The following is a 20228-nucleotide window of genomic DNA, read 5'->3' on the forward strand; positions in this document are numbered from 1 at the left end:
TAAAAATGTCAGCATATACATTTGTTTGTTCATTCAATGACTAGATAATGAATGTCTCCTATGAGTCGGGTATTATTCCAGAGATTTAGCAGTGAGAAAACAAAGATGCTCTTGTGGAGCTCACATACACTAGTAGGGGAGATAGTTAACAGATTAATCCGGGATACAATGTCAGATAGTGCTGTTATAAAGATAACAGCAATGACAGAATATGAGAGAGAAATGACAGAAAATGATAGAAAACTGAATCTTATTTTATATAAGATGCCAGGAAAGATTTCTCTGAGGAGGCATGTGAGGCAAGAAATGAATGGCAAAAGACAACAGGCCAAGAGAGGTTCTTGAAGGTGGGGCATGAGGGAAAAGTGACACGCGTGGGGAAGAGCAAACAAAAGTCCTAGGGCAGAAACAAGTTTGGTATGCTTAAACTTTGCCATAATCTTTAAAGGTTATTAAATATTAATCACTTTTAAAAATATACTTTCAGCAGAAAGCCAGACATAATCACTACTATATCATGCCTTATGACAGTTTTCTTGTTTTATGAAAGCAATCACATAAACCTCCCTTCAGGACACAATCTCACAACAATGACAGTCCTGTCTCCCTCCTTAAGGTCTCACTTAAATGTATTCCCACTGCTTCATGGATTTTCTGAGTGTTTAACTGTTACACTCTGTTCAATTCACTACTCATCTCTGGGATTTCTGATAATTCTGATTCTAGCTGGTTTCTCTGCTTTATACTTTAGTTTCTTCTGGGTCTGAAAGACTGAGAGCCTCTCAATACTTGGCGTTAGTCATGTGCCTATATAATAGTATACCTCTGCCTACTCCACTCTCAGAACTGTTGACCTTCCTGTTAAACAAAGCTTTCTACAAGTGCCCTCCGCCCTTCCTTTTGGTTGAAGTAAAAAAATACAGCTTTTGCAATCCGTATCAAATAACACCACCATTCTTCACAGAGCTAGAACAAACAATCCTAAGATTTGTAGGAAACCAGAAAAGACCCGGAATAGCCAAAGCAATCTTGAAAAAGAAAACCAAAGCTGGAGGTATCACAATTCCAGACTTCAAGCTATATTACAAAGCTGTAATCATCAAGACAGTATGGTACTGGCACAAAAACAGACAGATCAATGGAGCAGAACAGAGAACCCAGAAAAGGACCCACAAACATATGGCCAACTAATCTTTGACAAAGCAGGAAAGACTATCCAATGGAACAAAGACAGTCTCTTCAGCAAATGGTGTTGGGAAAACTGGACAGTGACATGCACAAGAATGAACCTGGATCACTTTCTTACACCATACGCAAAAATAAACTCAAAATAGATAAAAGACACAAACATAACACAGGAAACCATCAAAATCTTAGAGGAGAAAGCAGGCAAAAACCTCTCTGACCTTGGCTGCAGCATCTTACTCAACAAGTCTCTGGATGCAAGGGAAACAAAAGCAAAAATGAACTATTGGGACCTCATCAAAATAAAACGCTTCTGCACGGCAAAGGAAACAATCAGCACAACTAAAAGGCAACCAACAGAATGGGAAAAGATATTTGTAAATGACATATCAGATAAACAGTTAGTATCCAAAATCTATAATGAATTTATCAAACTCAACATCCAAAAAACAAATAATCCAGTGAAGAAATGGGCAAAAGACATGAATAGACACTTCCCCAAAGATGACATCCAGATGGCCAATAGACCTATGAAAAGAGGCACAGCACGACTTATCATCAGGGAAATACAAATCACAACCATAATGAGATACTACCTCATACCTGTCAGAAGAACTAAGATTAACAATTTAATTAACAACAGATGTTGACGAGGATGCAGAGAAAGAGGAACCCTTTTGTACTGCTGGTGGGAATGCAAACTAGTATAGCCACTCTGGAAAACAGGATGGAGGTTCCTCAAAAAATTAAAAACAGAAGTACCCTATGACCCCACAATCACTAGTGGGTATTTATCCAAAGGATACAGGTGTGCTGTTTCGAAGGGGCACAGCACTCCAATGATTACAGCAGTGCTAAAGAAAATAACCAAAGAATGGAAAGAGTCCAAATGTCCATCAACTGATTAATGGATAAAGAGGATGTGGTATATATATGTACAATGGAATATTACTCAGCAATCAAAAGGAATGAAATCTTGCCATTTCCAACAACGTGGATGGACCTGGAGTGTATTATGCTAAGCGAAATTAGAGAAAGACAAATATTATGACTTCACTCATATGTGAAATCTAAGATACAGAACAGATGAACATAAGGGAAGGAAAGTAAAAATAATAAAAAAGCAGGGAGGGGTATAAACCATAAAAGACTCTAGAATACAGAGAGCAAACTGAGGGTTCCTGGAGGGGTTTTGGGTGGAGGGGATGGGCTAATTTGCCAAGGGGCATTAAGGAGGACGCTTGTTGGGATGATCACTGGATGTTATAGATAGGTGATGGATTCTACTCCTGACATCATCACTGAACTATATGTTAACTAACTTGGAAGTAAATTTTTAAAAATTTAATAAATTTTAAATAAACAAACAAATTTTAAAAATACAAAGAAATAAAAAGATACAGCTTCTATAATTAGCCAGACCTCTAATTTAAATAGATTCTCTGGGTGCCTGGGTGGCTCAGTTGGTTAAGTGTCTGACTTCAGCTCAGGTCATGATCTCATGGTTCATGAGTTCAAGTCTCACAATGGACTTTGTGCTGACAGATCAGAGCCTGCAGCCTGTTTTGGATGCTGTGTCTCCCTCTCTATCAACCTTTCCTCTGCTCGCTCACTTGCTCACTCGCTGTCTCTCTCTCTCTCTCAAATAAACATTAAAAATTTTTTTCTAATTTTTTTTCCTAAAAAATTGACAGATTCTCACAGGTTTCTAGTATAAAAGTCAAAGCTATATGAATTATTCTTCTACTCTTCTGGTGTGTCTCTGCCCTCTCCCCCAACCCTTCAACAAGAACTACTGCCTAATTTCCTTATTAATACACAGTTTCCCAATACCCAGTTCTTGATTCTAGCCTACTAATTCTCACATGGACCTTTTCTTTTATTGGAAAGTATTTTATAATTTATTTAAGGAGTCTAATGGTACTGTGAATGGTTAAACAGGAAATTGGGCCAATATAAAGATTTTCAGAAGGATTTTTTCCCCTTATTTTAATACTTTTTACTATGGAAATCTTCAAACATACAAAAAGTAGAGAACAGTAGAATATATTTCCGTTTCCCAACACCTACCTTCAACTATTATTATATGGCCAATCTAGTTTCATGTAAACTGCCCCCACTTTCCATTCCTCACCACTCTCATTAAAACAAATCTCAGATAAAATATTCCAATCAGTATAAATGAGATCCTAGACCTGGTAACCCAGGGTCTTTCAAAGTTTTTAGCACAGGTAAGTTCTAATTAAGGGTTCCACATCTACCATAGTCAAACCATATGGCTAAGTACCGTGATTATGCCTCGATTTATAGTTTGTAATGGCAAACCATTACCCCAACTAAGTTTATTTAGGACAATTTAAGACACAGACACAAGATGGCCTTACATATATAAACTATTTCACAGACCTTTAAAAAAACCTTGAAAGTATAAATATGTTATTACATGTAGATCTTAAACTCCCACACTTATTTAATAATATTCCAACACTGAAATGGTAGGCCTTTTCACAAGATGTCAAAATAACCATATACAAACTACAGAGAAAACAACAGCTACAATGCTTCAAGCTGTCTATAACTGAAAACATTTCATATTTTTTTTAAATGCGTTTTGGATGATGAACATGCCAAATTTGAATGCAGAAATCAGCTATTCATCATAAATACTATTTATTACTTAAAAACATGATTAGGTGAGAAGCACTTCCTTATAAACGTGCATTGAAAAGCTCCTGGGGACCACTTACAGCTCTGACTCGAAGAAGATGTGAGATGACAGACTGTAGTTCATCACTGTAGTGTTTTAGTTCAGTAAATCTCCTGAAACAGGAAACAACGGAAACATCATTGTTTTCTCAAGAAAACAAGTCAAAAACTGAAAGACAAATCAGTAATTCCTGAGAATAATGAAACTGATCCTATTTAACCATATGCTGGCCTTATGCACATACCAATACAAATTCAAAAAAATCTAAAATAAAGCAACCATACTTTCTTTTGGTATTATTAAAGACAAGAAAAATATTTCATAATTTATACTGTGGAACTGAGATAAAGATAAAAGTTGTATGAAAAGTTACTTGAAAACAAAACAAAAAACAGGACAAAACCTTATGATAGTAAAAATTTTCTGATGCATCTATAAACTCTTGGTCTCTAACGTCAACCTTCATGATGCTCAATAATCTTTGTTTCCCTAATCTAGTACCTACCATTCTGCAAAAAGACCTGAAATTTCTGGTACCACCACCACCACCACCAGTCAGTCTCCAACCAGGAGACTGGATTAAACACAAGCCATTACTAGGAACCACTCCACCTCGATCTCCTGCCAGTAAGCACATCTACATCTATTATTTCTTCCTTCCCTCTAAGACCTTTCTTCCCATCAGTACTCTAGACTCTATCCCAGCTACACCCCATATTTCTATTTTCTAAATCCCCCTCCCTGCAAGCTCCTTCTTATTAGCATATCAATTAATTCTCCTATATTAAAATACATACATATATCCCCTTGACAACACATCCAACTGTTAACACCCCTCCTACCCAGCCGTTTCACAGGCACACTTTTACAAGGCACTCTCTCTAGCAACAGCCACTTTCCATTCACTGTGCAGCCCACAGCAATCTAGTTTCACCCCCAGCACCAGTGGAGAAATACTCCTGACAAACTCACTATTCTCATGTTGCTAAAATCCAACAACATACTTTAGTCCTCATCTTTCTAACCTCACCCTCCTCAAAAATTTGTTCCCTTGACATCAGTGTTATTTTCTCATGATTTTTCCTTTCACTCTCTGGTTCTGAAGGCTCTTTTGCGGTACTCGTTTCCTTCACCTACCTGTTACACCTCCAACTTTAGCATGCAAAGAAGCCCTAAAGTGTTAGAAATACTACCGAGGGCCTCTCAGTAAGACAGGTGTACAAATAAGCAAAACTGTACACAAAGGCCTTAGAGGGGCTCAGGAACCTGAAGGTACAGCAAGCTAAACCCAAAGAATTCAGATGGTGCTAATCTTGAGATTATACTTTGGAAAACACCCTCAAGATGTTGGCAATCCTTAGGGTCCAATCCTGGGTCCTCAGCCATCTTAACTATCAATTTTTCAATCTGCACACTTCATGTGACTTATTCACAAAGCCTCACAGTTATGATGTACGTACTACTGAACTCCAAATGTCTACCTCCTACCCAAATCTCTAAACGCCAGATCTATAAAGCCAAATGTCTAGCAGACTTTTGTACTTTTACTTATCTAGAGATCGACTTATCCTCCCTTGTCCCTCCCAGATCCCCCTTCCCTATGTTCCCTAGCATTCTAAAGAATAAAACCTGGGTGCCACCTATATTTCCTGCCCTATTCATTCTACTATTTTTTGCCCTATTCATTCCACTAATCACTTGGTCTACCTCCTAATATTGCCCAAATATTGTCTAAATATTGCCACGTAAAAGTAGAAGACTCAAGGTTCATCTTCAAACTGCTCTTAGCAGTCTAGTTTGAAGAGATGTGGGTCATGAGTTTGCTGGGTATAGAGATTACTTAAATAAATAAATAAAACTTAAAAAAAAAACCCAACAATATAGACAATTCTTTAATATAGAACTTAAGGCAAACAAATTCTATTACTAATTATACAGTAAGTACATAAACAAGAACAGAGGCAAAAAACTGCCTTGGTTATGTTACTGTTCATATCAAATTTAAAATTCCATATATAATATGGATATTAAAATTTTATAACTCAGAAACCTAGTTAGGTCAGAAAAGGGAAGACAAACATTTAATTGATAAAATATTTTTATTAAATTAAAAAACATTCCATTGACAAAATATTAATATTAAAATATTAATTAATAATAGTCTCATCTACATGCTCCTCTAGTGAATGTACATTCACCAAAGTCATAAAGCTAGCTTACTAGGTTTTTTAGAGAGACTGACTCAGAATTTTAGTTTTTTATCTAAAGAGCATGTCTTATATACTATGCCTGTCATTATAACCCTTACAATGAAATCTCAGTGGAAACTTAAATGCATATTACTAAGTGAAAAAAGCCAATCTGAAAAGGCTACATACTGTATATGACATTCTATAAAAGGCAAAACTATGGAGATCTCTGGTTGCCAGGGGCTGGGACGGAGGGATAAACAGGCAGAGCACAGAGGAGTTTTAGAACACTGAAAATACTTTGGAGGTTTTTTTTTTGGGGGGGGGGTGTTGTTTTTTGTTCAAATTTCAGGTGGGTTCCATGTCCAATGTGGGGCTTAAATTCGTGACCCTGAGATTTAAGAGTCACGTGCTCTACCAACTGAGCCAAGCAGGCACCCTAGGACAGGTAAAATACTTTGTATGATTCTATAATGATGGATACATGGCATCACACATTTGTCAAAACCCATATAATATACAACACCAAGAGTGGAACCCTAATATAACATCTTCAGGTGATAACAGTGTCTTAATATAGGTTCATCAATTGCAACAAATGTACCATTATGGTGGGAGATGCCAACAGTGGAGGTGACTGTGCATGTGTGGGGGCAGAGGGTATATAGGGGAGCTCTGTGCTATCCATTCAATTTTCCTGTAAAACTAAATAAAATTCCTCTAAAAAAGTCTAGTAAAAAAAGAACTCTATGGTTACCATCACAATTTCCTATTTATCAAAAGTTTAAATATTTATATTTTATATTCAAAATTTATATTAAAAACCAAAGACGTTATGTTAATGTGTTATGATTTCTAAAGTCAGGCAAAATAGATTATCAGACTATGCAAACCTAGCCTTTAGCAAGAATTTACACCACACAGAAATTAATGCTGAAGGCTTAACTAGAGAAATTCTAACACAACTCATGAACTTGGCAGCCAAACATGGAAAAGCCTCATCTGCCTAAGTACCTTTCTAACTGAAAAGTTTAGCTGAATCAAAGGCCAGGTAAAGGTCCATATAATGAAAAGCCTGAATTATCCACCTAATTCAGAGAATGAGTAATAGCAAAATCTTAAGACATACCTAGGAACCATCCTAAGGACATTTTACTGTGAATGCACAGGTTTCCTTTCATACAGAAACGGTCTTACAAACACCTAACATTAATGAAGTCAAGTGATTGTCATATAGCTACATCTCCATGAAATTATTACACTAGTATGCCTTTATCTATCAAGTTTTCTTGGTGTACAAAATAGTTTGTTATTAAATATATATAATATATATAATCTTATCTTAAAATTTGTACATATTTGGTGAACAAATCATATAAGAAAAACTTTCATATGAAATTAAAATTACTTCTCTCATTTTTCTGGTATCTTCAACATTTTTAATAAATCCTTCTAAGAAAAAACAGTGGTTTAATTTTCTGAAACTTCAATTACTTGCAACCTTAAACCTAATTATCAAATCTCAAAATCAGTTTTAGACTGTAAGAGGATTTCAGTAAGTGTGAATTACTATTTATTTAGCAAATGAAGTGCATACATTCAGAAATGAAAAATTAAATAAATTGATAGACACCATTCAAAACAACATTGTAACTGTTATTAAAACAAAACCTTACTTGTCTGGGTTTTTCACTCTGAATGTTGCATTAAGCGCTTTTAACCTGGAGTCTGCCTGGAAAAAATAATTTGTTCACTTAATACAATTACATTTCATGGTATAAATCCAAACAGTTTTACTTTCTCTTTAGAATTAAGATGCTCAAGTATAGTTTTCTTCATATCATTTGTGTCAAACACATTAAACATATCTAGAAAAAAACAGCTAAGTAGTTATTTTTGAAAACACTACTAATATAATGTTATAAATTAAACTGAATAACATGGCATTCAATGACACCAAAGTAAAAAAATTATAAATATCAATATACTAACAGGTACATATATATATACACATAGTTCTGCAATATTGTAACTCAGAATAAATCATGTGGAAAAAGTAGTTTACCTTTCTCTAAATCAAGAAAAGGAATGATAAACTAAGTAAAACTTGCTCTGAAGCATATACATTACTGCAGTTAGTTCTCAGATGGAATCCACACCAAAAGTACATTGGTTTTTTTTCATTTTCATGATCAGTATTTTTAAAAAGTTAGAACTGGGCGCCTGGGTGGCTCAGTCAGTTAAGTGTCTCACTTGGCTTAGGTCATCTCATGGTTTGTGAGTTCGAGCCCTGCATTGGGCTATGTGCTGACAGCTCAGAACCTGGAGCCTGCTTCAGATTTTGTGTCTCCCTCTCTCTCTGCCCCTCCACTGCTCACGCTCTGTTTCTCTCTCTAAAAAATAAACATTAAAAAAAATTTTTTTAAAGAAAGAACTATGGAAATGCCTATATTACATACTTCATACTACAGTAAAACAAACAAGATGAAATCAAATTACTTTCTAGCTGACAGAAAGTGTTACAACACAACCTATTTAAAAATGTTTTTAATGTTTTTAAAAATTTTTTTTATATTCATGCATTTTTGAGAGAAGAGTGAGACAGAGCATGACCGGGGGAGGGGCAGAGAGAGGGAGACAGAATCCGAAAGGAGGCTCCAGGCTCTAAGCAAGCATTCAGTACAGAACGCACGAATCGTGAGATCATGACCTGAGCCAAAGTTGGAAAGCTGACTGACTGAGCCACCCAAGTGCCCTTTAAGTGTTTATTTTTGAGAGAGATAGAGAGAGAGAGAGGGCACGCGTGAGTAGGAGAGGGACAGAGAGAGAGAGAGAGAGACACAGACCTCAAAGCAGGCTCCAGGCTCTGAGCTGTCAGCGCAGAGCCTGAGGCAGGGCTCAAACCCACAAACTGTGAGATCATGACATGAGCCCAAATCGGAAGTTTAACCAAGCCACTCAGGTGCCCCAAGACAACACAACTTTTTAACTATCTTTTTTTTTTTTTTAACTTTTTAACTACCTCTACTTATTCTAGACAATTGCTCTCAAAGGAGGAACAGAAGGATCAGCACTAAATAATAATCGCAATCTATAAAATTTATACTTAATATATGCAAGTCCTATCTGAAGTTCCCACACATGCACACAGAAAAAAAGGAGGGGAAAGGAAAGAAGAAAAAAGACTGAATTACTTTTCTAACCAGGCACAGAAGCTACATAAAAGATAGTTCAATCAGGAATCTTTTTTTTTTTTAGAGAGAATGTGAGCAGGGGAGAGAGGCAGAGGGAGAGAGAGAATCCCAAGTAGCCTCCACATTCAGTGTAGAGCCCAACATGGGGCTCAATCCCACAACCCTGGGCTCATAACCTTGGCTGAAATCAAGATTCTGACACTCAACTGACTGAGCAATCCAGGCGTCCCTGTTTCACATCACCTTATATTACCTCCTTTAAAACAGCACTACTTGAAATCATCTTAGTTGTTTACTCGTTTCTTAGCTGCCCACTAGAAGAGCCATAAAAAAGCACAATATGAATGGTACCCCTGGAGTTTTACAATGGCTGCCAAAGCAATACTTTATTTAATCTGCTTTGTTTATTGCTATATCCCAATGCCTCCCAAAGCCTGGCACAAGACAAACATGCAGGAAGTATTGACTGAATGAGAAATAATGCCAACTATTCTATAACCCCGACTTACTTACTATCTTCCTTCCCACATTCTGTTAGCCCCACTTTCCCCTTCCCTTCCAGTTCCTATTACATATTTTAGTTTCCTCATGCTGGACCTTATCTTCCCTTTGTTATTTCATTTTCTGATTCTTCTCTTCCCCCAAACCTTGCCTAGTAAACCACTACCCAGCTTGGGCCTCTCTCTAATGTTCCTCTTCTCCGGCCCCCAAGTTGACTCCACTGCAAGGTTCTTTATTCCTGTCTCAGCTCAAATGTTATCTCTTCAACCATGTGACCCAGTTTATCCAGGACAGTCTTGGTTTATTATGCTTGTTGTCCTAGACTCCTTATTAATAGGACCCTTTTTTACTCTCCCTGAAAACAAAAATTCTATACCATCATACCCTTTAACGATGATGACTTAAACTATTTTAAAGTATCTTATTGATTTAAATGTTAATTTATCTAACTACTAAAATATAAGCTTGATAAGAGTAAGGGAGTTTATGAATGTTTTCAGCTCATTCACTACTGTTTCCACAACACATTGAAGAGCATCTGACACTCTGTAGGCATCCAGCCATAATGGCTCGCTCTCAGAGTTTCTGTGTAATACAGATTAGCAGAAATTTTTCTTTGAGTTTATTTTGAGAGAGTGTGCACAAGCAGGGGAGAGGGACAGAGGGGGAGAAAGAAGGAGGGAAGGAGAGAGGGAAGAAGGGAGAGAGAGAAAGAGGGAAGAAGAAAGAGAGAGGGAGAGAGAGAAAATCTCAAGCCAGCTCCATGCTCAGCAGAGAGCCAAATGCAGCTCAATCCCATGACTGTGAGATCAGGACCTGGACACTCAACCAACTGAACCACCCAGGTGCCTCTAGCAGAAATTATAAAAGTCTGGACTATGGGCACTGGCAGTCTCTACTCCAAGCAACAGATAGGGTTCTGGATTCTTCTGAGTCAACCTAAATTCATTTAAGGTTTGGGCATATGGATGACATTTTCATGAAAGTAACTTACTGAGTTAATGGAGTTAAAACAATATTACTTTATTCTAAACCAACTAGTTTATATGTTCATTACTCTAGATAAACTCTTTGCTCTCCTTTTACTGAATTGGTTAACATGAATATTTATATAAATACTCAAGACAAAGAACACCAACATAGAGCAGTGATGAAAAGAGTTATTGCTCATGTTTGTATTAAATAGAGCACTGATAAAAAGACAGTAGATTTTTATAATTACCTTGCTGGGTATAATAATGACTTTAAACAGATTTAAGAAACTATTAATCCAGTAGCCCAAAACTATATACTAAATTAAACATGTATGAGAAAAAGAAAACTAAAGTAAGCTGACATTTCAATCTGAGGATGACAATCCAAAGGCCAAAATCAAATATAAATATTTAATCTGATTCAGAACAATCGCTTTTTCACAGAAATGGTTTCTGATACTTCCTTTACAAACCCATTTTACATACATTAATTACAAAATTTATAACCAAAAACACAGGTAAAATGGGATGGTAACCTGTAGTATATGAACCTCACATACATGTTTATGTATATGCATGTACGCATGTACATATACGTGTGAGGCAGTCTAAAAAGATTCCATTTTACTAACAACAAAACTTAAAACAAGAAACTGCCACAACAAAATAAGGAATACAGCAAGACATAAGGATTTCCAAACTCTCCTCCTAACATCTTATTTTCTGCTCCATTTCATTAAAAGTCTGAGTTTCAAATTCTTAATATTGCACATTACCTTTCGAAGACTTTCTAAAAGTGAAACTGAGGTTTTACCATAAGGCAACCCAAACATGAAACATTTTAACTAAACTCTTAAATAGCACCTATACACAACATTTAATGCACTCAGTAAAACAGCATAGTGTATATAGATGGAAGAAACTCAAGAGCTTTCTCAAGGTCACCACCAAAGTCATGGCCAAAAACTGGGTTCAAGGACAAAGGACTGCTAACTAGTTACTAAATTAAGGACTAAATCTAGACTATAAGAGAAGTCACCAAAACAACTATGTTTTACTTTTCTCTTTTCCTTAATATCAGCTTCTAACATCTTGGACTAGTTCTCAGAAAACCTTACCAAAATATAAACATTTTTCAAAGTTTCAAGTTATTTCAAATCCAATTCTAAGTTAAAATTCCAGTATTCTGAGTGCCATAAAGTAATGAATTACAGCTAAGAAGATTCTAATTTTTTCATACAACCTGGCAACAAAATGTTTATAAATTAGAATCAGCTTATGACAGAATTAGATACTTGATTATATTTTCTATGCAGAAACAAATTTTTCTTTTTCTAGTTTTTTGTGCTAAACTTCAAATACCTATGTGCCAATACCTAAATCTCTAGGAGGTGTTTTCAAAACTACTAAGAACATTTTGTTCTTGTTGTCTAGACCTATTGAACTTTTGTTACTATACTATCATATGAATTGTTTATCAATTTATAGATTATATAAATTTACATTACATTTTTCTACTTACCTATTCAGTTTACAGGAGAGATGAAAACTTTAAAAAGTTTGCCAATAACCTGTTTTACATTACTTTTAGAAACAACAGGGAGAGTAGATAGGAGTTAGGGTGGCCATCCCACCACACCATATTTTCAATTTTTAGGTAATAATTTCATTCCAAACACTAATTATAATCGCTAAATTTGAAAAGCTGTGTCACTAACGGACACTATTTCAAAATGACTCCTATGCCCACTCAGAGATGACCACCATGTCCTAGCATGATGCATGGCTCATCTTCTAGTCTGTGCTGACTCAGAAACCCAAGCTAAATTCTTCAGAAGTGTCTTTAATATCTGATAAAGAATGAGCAAGAATTTGAGTGGCAGTGTTAAAGAGAGAAGGAGTAAAAAAAAGATGTAAAGTATATGAGTATACTGTGGGAAAAATCTACAGTTTGTGTCTAAATCATTGCTTCAAAATACTCTTTCCCAATAGAATAAAATTCATAAATATGTCCTCTGTAATCTCACTAGTAACTAGAATTCCACAAATCCAAAGTGAATTCGCAGTATTTCTTTAAAAACCTTACCAACGATATTAGATGCAAAGCCAATTTCCAACATTCACCCATTCATTAAATACCAAGTACCCACTAAGTGCAATGCACTGTGCTGGGAATTGTAAAGGAACTTGTCAAATTATTTCATACAAATATTCTTACCTTCAGTTGAAACCCAGTTTCATTCACGGTCTCCTTCCAGTTACCCTCCTAAAAATTAAAGTGAATTTTAGAAATCACTGAAAAATTAAAAAAAAAAAATAAGGAATACTCCAAATTAAATAGATTAAGAATCTACTATTCTGTTATTCTTTCAGGGGAGATAAAAGAAAGGTTAAAAAAAGAACTCATTTCAAAGTTAAACATGCAATCTAGATTCCAAAAGATTATCAAAAGATGGACCCAAGATTTTATAGATCTGGGCTTCAAAAAAAATAAAGACTAACTTTGATATCATTGAAGTGATGCCAGAAAGTACCATCTTTAGTATCTTTAAGTATAAAAACGTTAGCCGAAAGAGTGATGTAACTCAATAATTTTGAACTTAAAACAAATTTAAAAATGCAATTAAATGCATGTATATTAACAAAGCTGCTCCAAAAAGATTCTTAAGCATAAGCATTCTACAGTTTAAAAGAAAAATCAAATGAATTCTTTTAAGACTTAATCAAAGAAAAATACCTGTGTTAAAAACAAATAGAAGATTTTGTCTCTACAAAGGATGGGATGTGAGGCAACTCTCAAGAGGAAGTTTTCTAAGCCAATCCGTCGTCTTTCCACAAAATCCGGGTCCATGTTGTCAGCAGAGAGTTTATGCCAAACAAATTCTGCCTAGGTAAACAAAACAATCGTGAAGGATAATCTCAAGGCTAAATACTTCCGAACTATACTGCTGTTTCATTTCTTACCCTTTTTTCTGGTAGAGGTGGCACAACAACATGTGGATAGTAAACTAAAAGGTAGTTTCTCAACAATTCAAATTCACTATACCGCCTCCATAGTGAGTCTGTTAGGACACTTTGACCATCAGTATGTTCAACTGACCTGAAAAAGAATAGAATAAGATCCCTATTACTTATTAAAAATACAAATACATGCACACAACCTCCATTAAAATTTATAACTCCACTTACTGAATGCTTATGAACCAGGCACTCAGTATCTTCATGTATTATCTTTTTCAATCCTTACAACCACCTATGAAGCTGATGAGGAAGCAGCTACTCTTCCTACAATCACAAAGATCTGCGGATAAAGCACTCATATCTATCTGATTTAAAGCCCTCACTCCTAATCACTTTCCCTATTACAGAAAACTTATCTGAACTCAAAAGAAATAATCATTTTAGGTACATTCTAAAAGCCTCAAAGTATAATAATTCAGTTAATCTATGATCATTGGTTTTACAATACAGTAAAATCTGGCTTAGCTAGTGTTTCATTAAACATAAGGTATTTTTAACTTCTGCCACAATGAGGCAACAACGTTCATGCCAAAAACAGGTTACTGCAAGACCTATAAATGAATCAGATACATCCACATGTCAGGAAATATCCTCAAAGGCAAAAAGTTAACTATGAATGAGTACAGGGGAAAATGTGAAAATTCATTTCTAGTCTTATCTTTACCATAAAGAGCTGCAGACAATGTCATATAAAAGTTCAACTTACAGTTGGGAGGAAAGTTAGAGTAAAATCACACCAAGGATATATGAAGTTATTGTGAGTAAAGATTTCTACTAGCATAATCATTCTTAGAAAGCATCAGTCTTCTAAACACTATCAGGACCTTCCCACTTTCTGTTTGCTTGACAATAACTTTCAGGCCCTCCAAGAAATGCACAAATAACCACAATGTACATTTGTATAACATGGCATAAAGGCACAGAAGCGAATTCAGTCTTGAAATAAAGTAGTCTTAAGAAAGTATATATGCCATGCTCAGCACAATAGATGTTCAGTTTTTACCATTTATGTATTAGATTTCCTTCTAAACTTATTCACTGCATATCAGTAAAAAAGAAACAAAACATGAAATTCAAATGGTACAAATGGCTCCCATGGCAAAAATATAAATTAAATCATAATTCATTTTAAAGAATTAATCCAAACATTAGTTATAACTAATACTATTCAAATTCAGATTCTCAAACCTTAGCTTAAAAATTATCTGGGTTAATATCAGGTTTCAAATTATTCAAAATCATTATTAACAACATCCACATCTTGCTAATAAGGAGATTAATGTAGATTAATATAGCCTATAAGCAGTATACCCACACTCTGTTAGAAGACTTCCGTGTGTGTGTGTGTGTGTGTGTGTGTGTGTGTTTTAAAGGCCATTTAAGGCAAAATCTAGTCATTGGAGACTGACTAAATGCATAGAGAGGACTTATATTTGGACCCTAAAACTACTTCAATCATTCAACAAATATTTAATAGTACATCACTGATTTTACATGCAACATTTAAAGCTCATAACAGACCATATCATTAGCTCCATTTTACAAATCAGAAGACTTAAGTAATGACATTTTACTGTCTCCCAAACCATCAAGGCATTCTTAGCTATTCTAAAAGAGAAATATTCTTACCTACTTTAAAAGGGTTCATATTCTGGAGCCCATGGGTGGCTCAGTTGGTTAAGCACTGACTTCAGCTCAGGTCATGATCTTGTGGTTTGTGGGTTTGAGCCCTTCATCCCACTCTGTGCTAACAACTCAAGAGCCTGGAGCCTGCTTCTGATTCTGTTTCCCTCTATCTCTGCCCCTCCCCCGCTTACGCTCTTTCTCTCTCAAAAATACATAAAACATTAAAAAAATTTTTTTTTTTAAATTTATTACTAGTTTATTTTTGAGAGAGAGAGAGATAGAGCATGAGCAGGGGAGGGTCAGAGAGAGAGGGAGACACAGAATCCAAAGACAGGCTCCAGGCTCTGAGCTAGCTGTCAGCACAGAGCCCAATGCAGGGCTCGAACCCATGAACCATGAGATCATGACCTGAGCCGAAGCTGGATGCTTAATCAACTGAGCCACCCAGGCGCCCTAAAAGAAAGATCAGGTCATGATCTCCTGGTTCATGGGTTCAATCCCCATGTCAGGCTCTGTGCTAATAGATCAGAGCCTGTAGCCTGCTTCAGATTCTATGTCTCCCTCGCTCTCTGCCCCTCCCCCACTCAGTCTCTCTCAAAAATAAATGAAAATTAAAACAATTTAAAAAACTTTTCTAAAAACTGGGTTCATATTCTATGAACAGAAAAACACAAAAATCTCTGAAGAAATTAAAACCAGTGACTTTAGCCTTACTTAATTTTAGCCTATAAAACTATAACACTATGGACTTTCTACTTCTACATGAAGAGTAGGTAGGTAAGTTACATGATAAAGTTCAACTTTTAGTTAAAAGGCTCAATAAAACTCATATTGTCCAAGATTATCTGCCTAAGAACCCTATGTGATTAAGAAATTCGAAGGTTCTGCAGTTGTTAAAGGTCAGTTAACCACAGGAATACTGTATTTACAAACTAATCTATTCAAAAACAGTATTTCTCAAAATGAACATCTATATGATAGGAAGGAATTTCTTAAGATAGGGAAAAAAGAAATCATAAAGAATAAAGATAAATTTGGCTATCTTGAAATGTAAAACCTTTGTACTTTAAAAGATAATCAAAAGTATGATCTATGGCTCATCTGTATCAAAAACAACTGGAACCTTGTTTAAAAATGTAAATTCCTAGACCTCACCCAAAACCCTGTAGCTTAACAAATTCTTCAAGTGATTCCTATGTACTTTAAAGTTTACCATGGGGTTTTCTTTTGTGTGCTGTTTTTTTTAAAGATTTTTTTAAGTAATCTCTACACCCAGCATGTAGCTGAATTTACAACCTGGAGATCAAGAGTCACATGCTCTACCAACTGAGTCAGCCAAGAACCCCTAAGAACCACTATTTTAAAGTAAATTTACAGTTCCATAAAAAATACTAGGGAAGATAAATAAATAAATACAAATTTATACTAAAATACAATTGTGAAAGTCAACTCAATAATCCTTCTGTGTACCACACATTTGATGATGATCCACTTAAATACTCAGAGTATAGCTACATTACTCAAGTATGGTCATTTCTAACTCCTAGTTTCAAATTATGATACTCTATTCAGTTCAAAGTCAAAAGTAAACATATATAGGGGCGCCTGGGTAGCTCTGTCGGTTAAGTGTCCAACTTGTAATTTTGGCTCAGGTCAGGATCTCACGGTTTGTGGGACCAAGCCCCGTATTAGGCTCTGACAGTGTGGATCCTGCTTGGGATTCTCTCTGCCTCTATGTCTGCCTGTTTCCTGCTAGCACTTTCTCTGTCTTTCAAATTAAACACTAAAAAAAAATGATAAAAAGTTTAGAGAAAAAAGAAAAAAAAAAACATAAATTATTCCAAATTATTCAAATCAAGATTCTCTTCCAGCAGTAAAATTAATCAACAGTTAATTTCATTGCTCAATTGGGTGATAAATGGGACACCTGGCCTGGGTGGCTCCAACTTCGGCTCAGGCCATGATCTCAGGGTTGGTGGGTTCTGGCCCTGCATCAGGCTCTGTGCTGACAGCTAGGTGCCTGGAGCCTGCTTCGGATTCTGTGTCTTCCTCTCTTTCTGTCCCTCCCCAATTCACACTCGGTCTCTCTCTCTCTTTCAAAAATAATAAACATTTTTTAAAAATTGGATGATAAAAAACTCACATACTTAAAGTAAAAATATCTTTTTTAGTTTTCAATTTAAGAATTTACAGCCCGGTGACTACAGTTAATAATACTGTACTGCATACTTGAAAGCTGCTAAGAGTGTAAATCTTAAAAGTTCTCATTAAAAGGAGCATCTGGGTTGCTCAGTTGTTTAAGCATCCGACTTCGGCTCAGGTCATTATCCCACAACTTGCAAGTTCCAGCCCCACGTCAGGCTCTGTGCTGACTGCTCAGAGCCTGGAGCCTGCTTCAGATTCTGTGTCTCCCTCTCTCTGCCCTTCAACCCACTAGCTCTCTGTATCTCTCTCTCAAAAATAAATAAACACTAAAAACAAATTTTAAAAAGTTCTCATTAAAATGAAAAAATTTTGTGACTGTATAGTGATGGTTATTAATTAGACTTGTAATCATTTCACAATACATACAAATATTGCCACATAATGTTGGGTATCTGAAACTAATATGTCAATTATACCTCAAAAAAAAAACACACAGGAAAAAATAATTTAAGTAAAGCTAAGTAAGCTAAACTTAACACTAATTTCTATTTTTTCACACTAATTTCTAAAGTATCATTTTTTAAGTTGCTAATTTAATTTAAAAAAAAAAAAAAAAGAACAGAAATGAAACCCTCTGATGGGACCATATTTTTTTTAATCACTTTAAAAATCTCTGAGTGGGTGCCTGACTGGCTCAGTTGGTAGAGCATTCAACTCTTGATCTCAGGGTTGTGAGTTCGAGCCCCACACTGGGCATAGAGCTTACTTAACCTAATTTTTAAAAATCTCTGATATACATATGTAGATACCTAGGTCACAAAATGACATAATTTGGTGGGGGAATGGGTTAAATAGGTGACTAAGGAGTGCAATTGTCATGATGAGCACAGGGTGATAAATGGGAATATTTAACACATTGTACATCTGAAACTAACATAACACTGTATGTAAACTAACTGGAATTAAAATAAAAACTTAAAAAAACACACACACACACAGAAAACAAAACCAAAATGACCTAATTTTAAAAAGACCAATCTTCCCACTTTCAGTTCCTAAAGCTCCTATTATAATGTAAATTTTCTCTGGTTTGGGAAAGATTCTTCTTTTTCTTTTTGATGGAAGAAGGAAAGCTATACTTAGAGGGTTTTCAGAATTGTCTATAGATTAAACAAAGTTTACCAAGATTTTAACTTTTATTTTGGGTAGAACCACAGACCTGGAGAAGCCTTGAAAAGTCACAGGGTTCAGCCTTAAGGCAAACTCAGTGACTTTGGTAAACCTATGAAAATGCAAGGTTTAAATTTTGTTTTCCTTAAAAAGGTATCTTTACATTTTTGTAAAATGTAGATCTGGTAGTTCTATTATTTTATTTTACTGACTATCAAAAAATCTCGCACATGTCTTTATTTTAACTGAAAGCATTTCTGCTCAGTCTCTGCAGAGAGAAAAGAACAAGTCAGTATTTAGTCTTTATATAAATTGTTTATAACTGGCAAAATAGAGTCTTGCCTTGCCTTTCTCTAGACAAAATAGTCTAATCCCTTTAACTTTTTCCTAATGAGGTAAAAGACCATTTTTCTGGTGAATTTTGATTTCTTACTCCATGATTTACTCTCGTCTGTTCAATTTATCCCAAATTAAACTCTAGTCTCCATCAATTCTTTCCTATTAATTTTTTACTGACTCAGACCATATTCCCTCTTCCTATATTTTTCTGCTAACCATCTTATTTACCTAAGTCCACTTCATACAATGCTGGAAACCTGGTCTCCTTTCTCAAAATTGCATGAGAATTATTATATCTAACACCAAAAACTCCACCAAAGCATGTGTCAAGTAACATTCCAGATCCCCAAAGTATTCCATAACCTTCTCTTTACCTTCTACACAAGTACATTAAAATATACCTCCTGGGGCACCTGTGTGGCTCAGCTGGTTAAGCATCTGACTTTGGCTCAGGACATGATCTCACTTCGAACCCCATAGGCTTTCCGCTGTCAGTACAGAACTTGGCTTGGATCCTCTGTGTCCCTTTCTCTCTTCCTCTCCCTAGTTCATTCTTTCTCTCTTTCTCAAAATAAATAAATAAACTTAAAATATATATATACACACATATATAGCTTCCAAGTATTCTATAGTAAAAGGCACATCTGTTTATTTGTTAAAAAGTAAAGAACAAAAACCCAATACCTAAAAAGACAATGACCTGTAAACAATTCCATTATACAACATACTTTGCATCCACAGCTACCAGACAAAGCTTTTTCGAACTAAATCTAGGCCTAATTTTCATCACTCACCTTGTTTCAATGAGGTAAGCAGTATATGTTTCTTGCATGTTCATGGCATTTCTTCCAGTTCGCTTTTCTGCTTCTGAAACACTAATTTCTATCTTCTTCAACCCAAAATTATTTTCTGTCATCTGGACAAAAATGAATGGAAGAACAACAAAAACAAAACCTTTAAGACAGTATTGGGAAAAAAACAGCTATAATAATAAAACCCATTACTGGTATATATTTCAAGCACTTAACCGACTGAGCCACCCAGGCACCCCAAATTTCTAACATTTCTTGAGTTGCTAGGGGTTGCTAAATGATAGCAGCAAATGACATATGTCTCATTAGCAGCATTTTTTAGCACATCAAACTTTTCCAAAATCTATTTTAACATGTATCACACA

At 35.4% G+C, this 20228-nt stretch overlaps 1 protein-coding gene across 1 annotated transcript in view; it reads right to left on the minus strand.

Moving 5' to 3' along the window:
- The window catches only part of SNX4 (sorting nexin 4), a 56977-nt gene extending 37010 nt beyond the window's left edge, over positions 1–19967 (minus strand). Inside the window, exons 1-6 of the mRNA XM_077767637.1 lie at positions 19846–19967; positions 13715–13850; positions 13488–13637; positions 12969–13016; positions 7758–7813; positions 3933–4005 (exon numbers count right to left, since the gene is read on the minus strand). Of these exons, the coding sequence (XP_077623763.1) occupies positions 3933–4005; positions 7758–7813; positions 12969–13016; positions 13488–13637; positions 13715–13850; positions 19846–19967 (585 nt within the window). The remainder of the gene's footprint in view (positions 1–3932; positions 4006–7757; positions 7814–12968; positions 13017–13487; positions 13638–13714; positions 13851–19845) is intronic.
- Positions 19968–20228: the final 261 nt, after the last annotated feature.

This window comes from Crocuta crocuta, unplaced genomic scaffold (assembly GCF_008692635.1).
Source record: "Crocuta crocuta isolate KB4526 unplaced genomic scaffold, BGI_CrCroc_1.0 scaffold45, whole genome shotgun sequence".
Classification (NCBI taxonomy): Eukaryota; Metazoa; Chordata; class Mammalia; order Carnivora; family Hyaenidae; genus Crocuta; species Crocuta crocuta.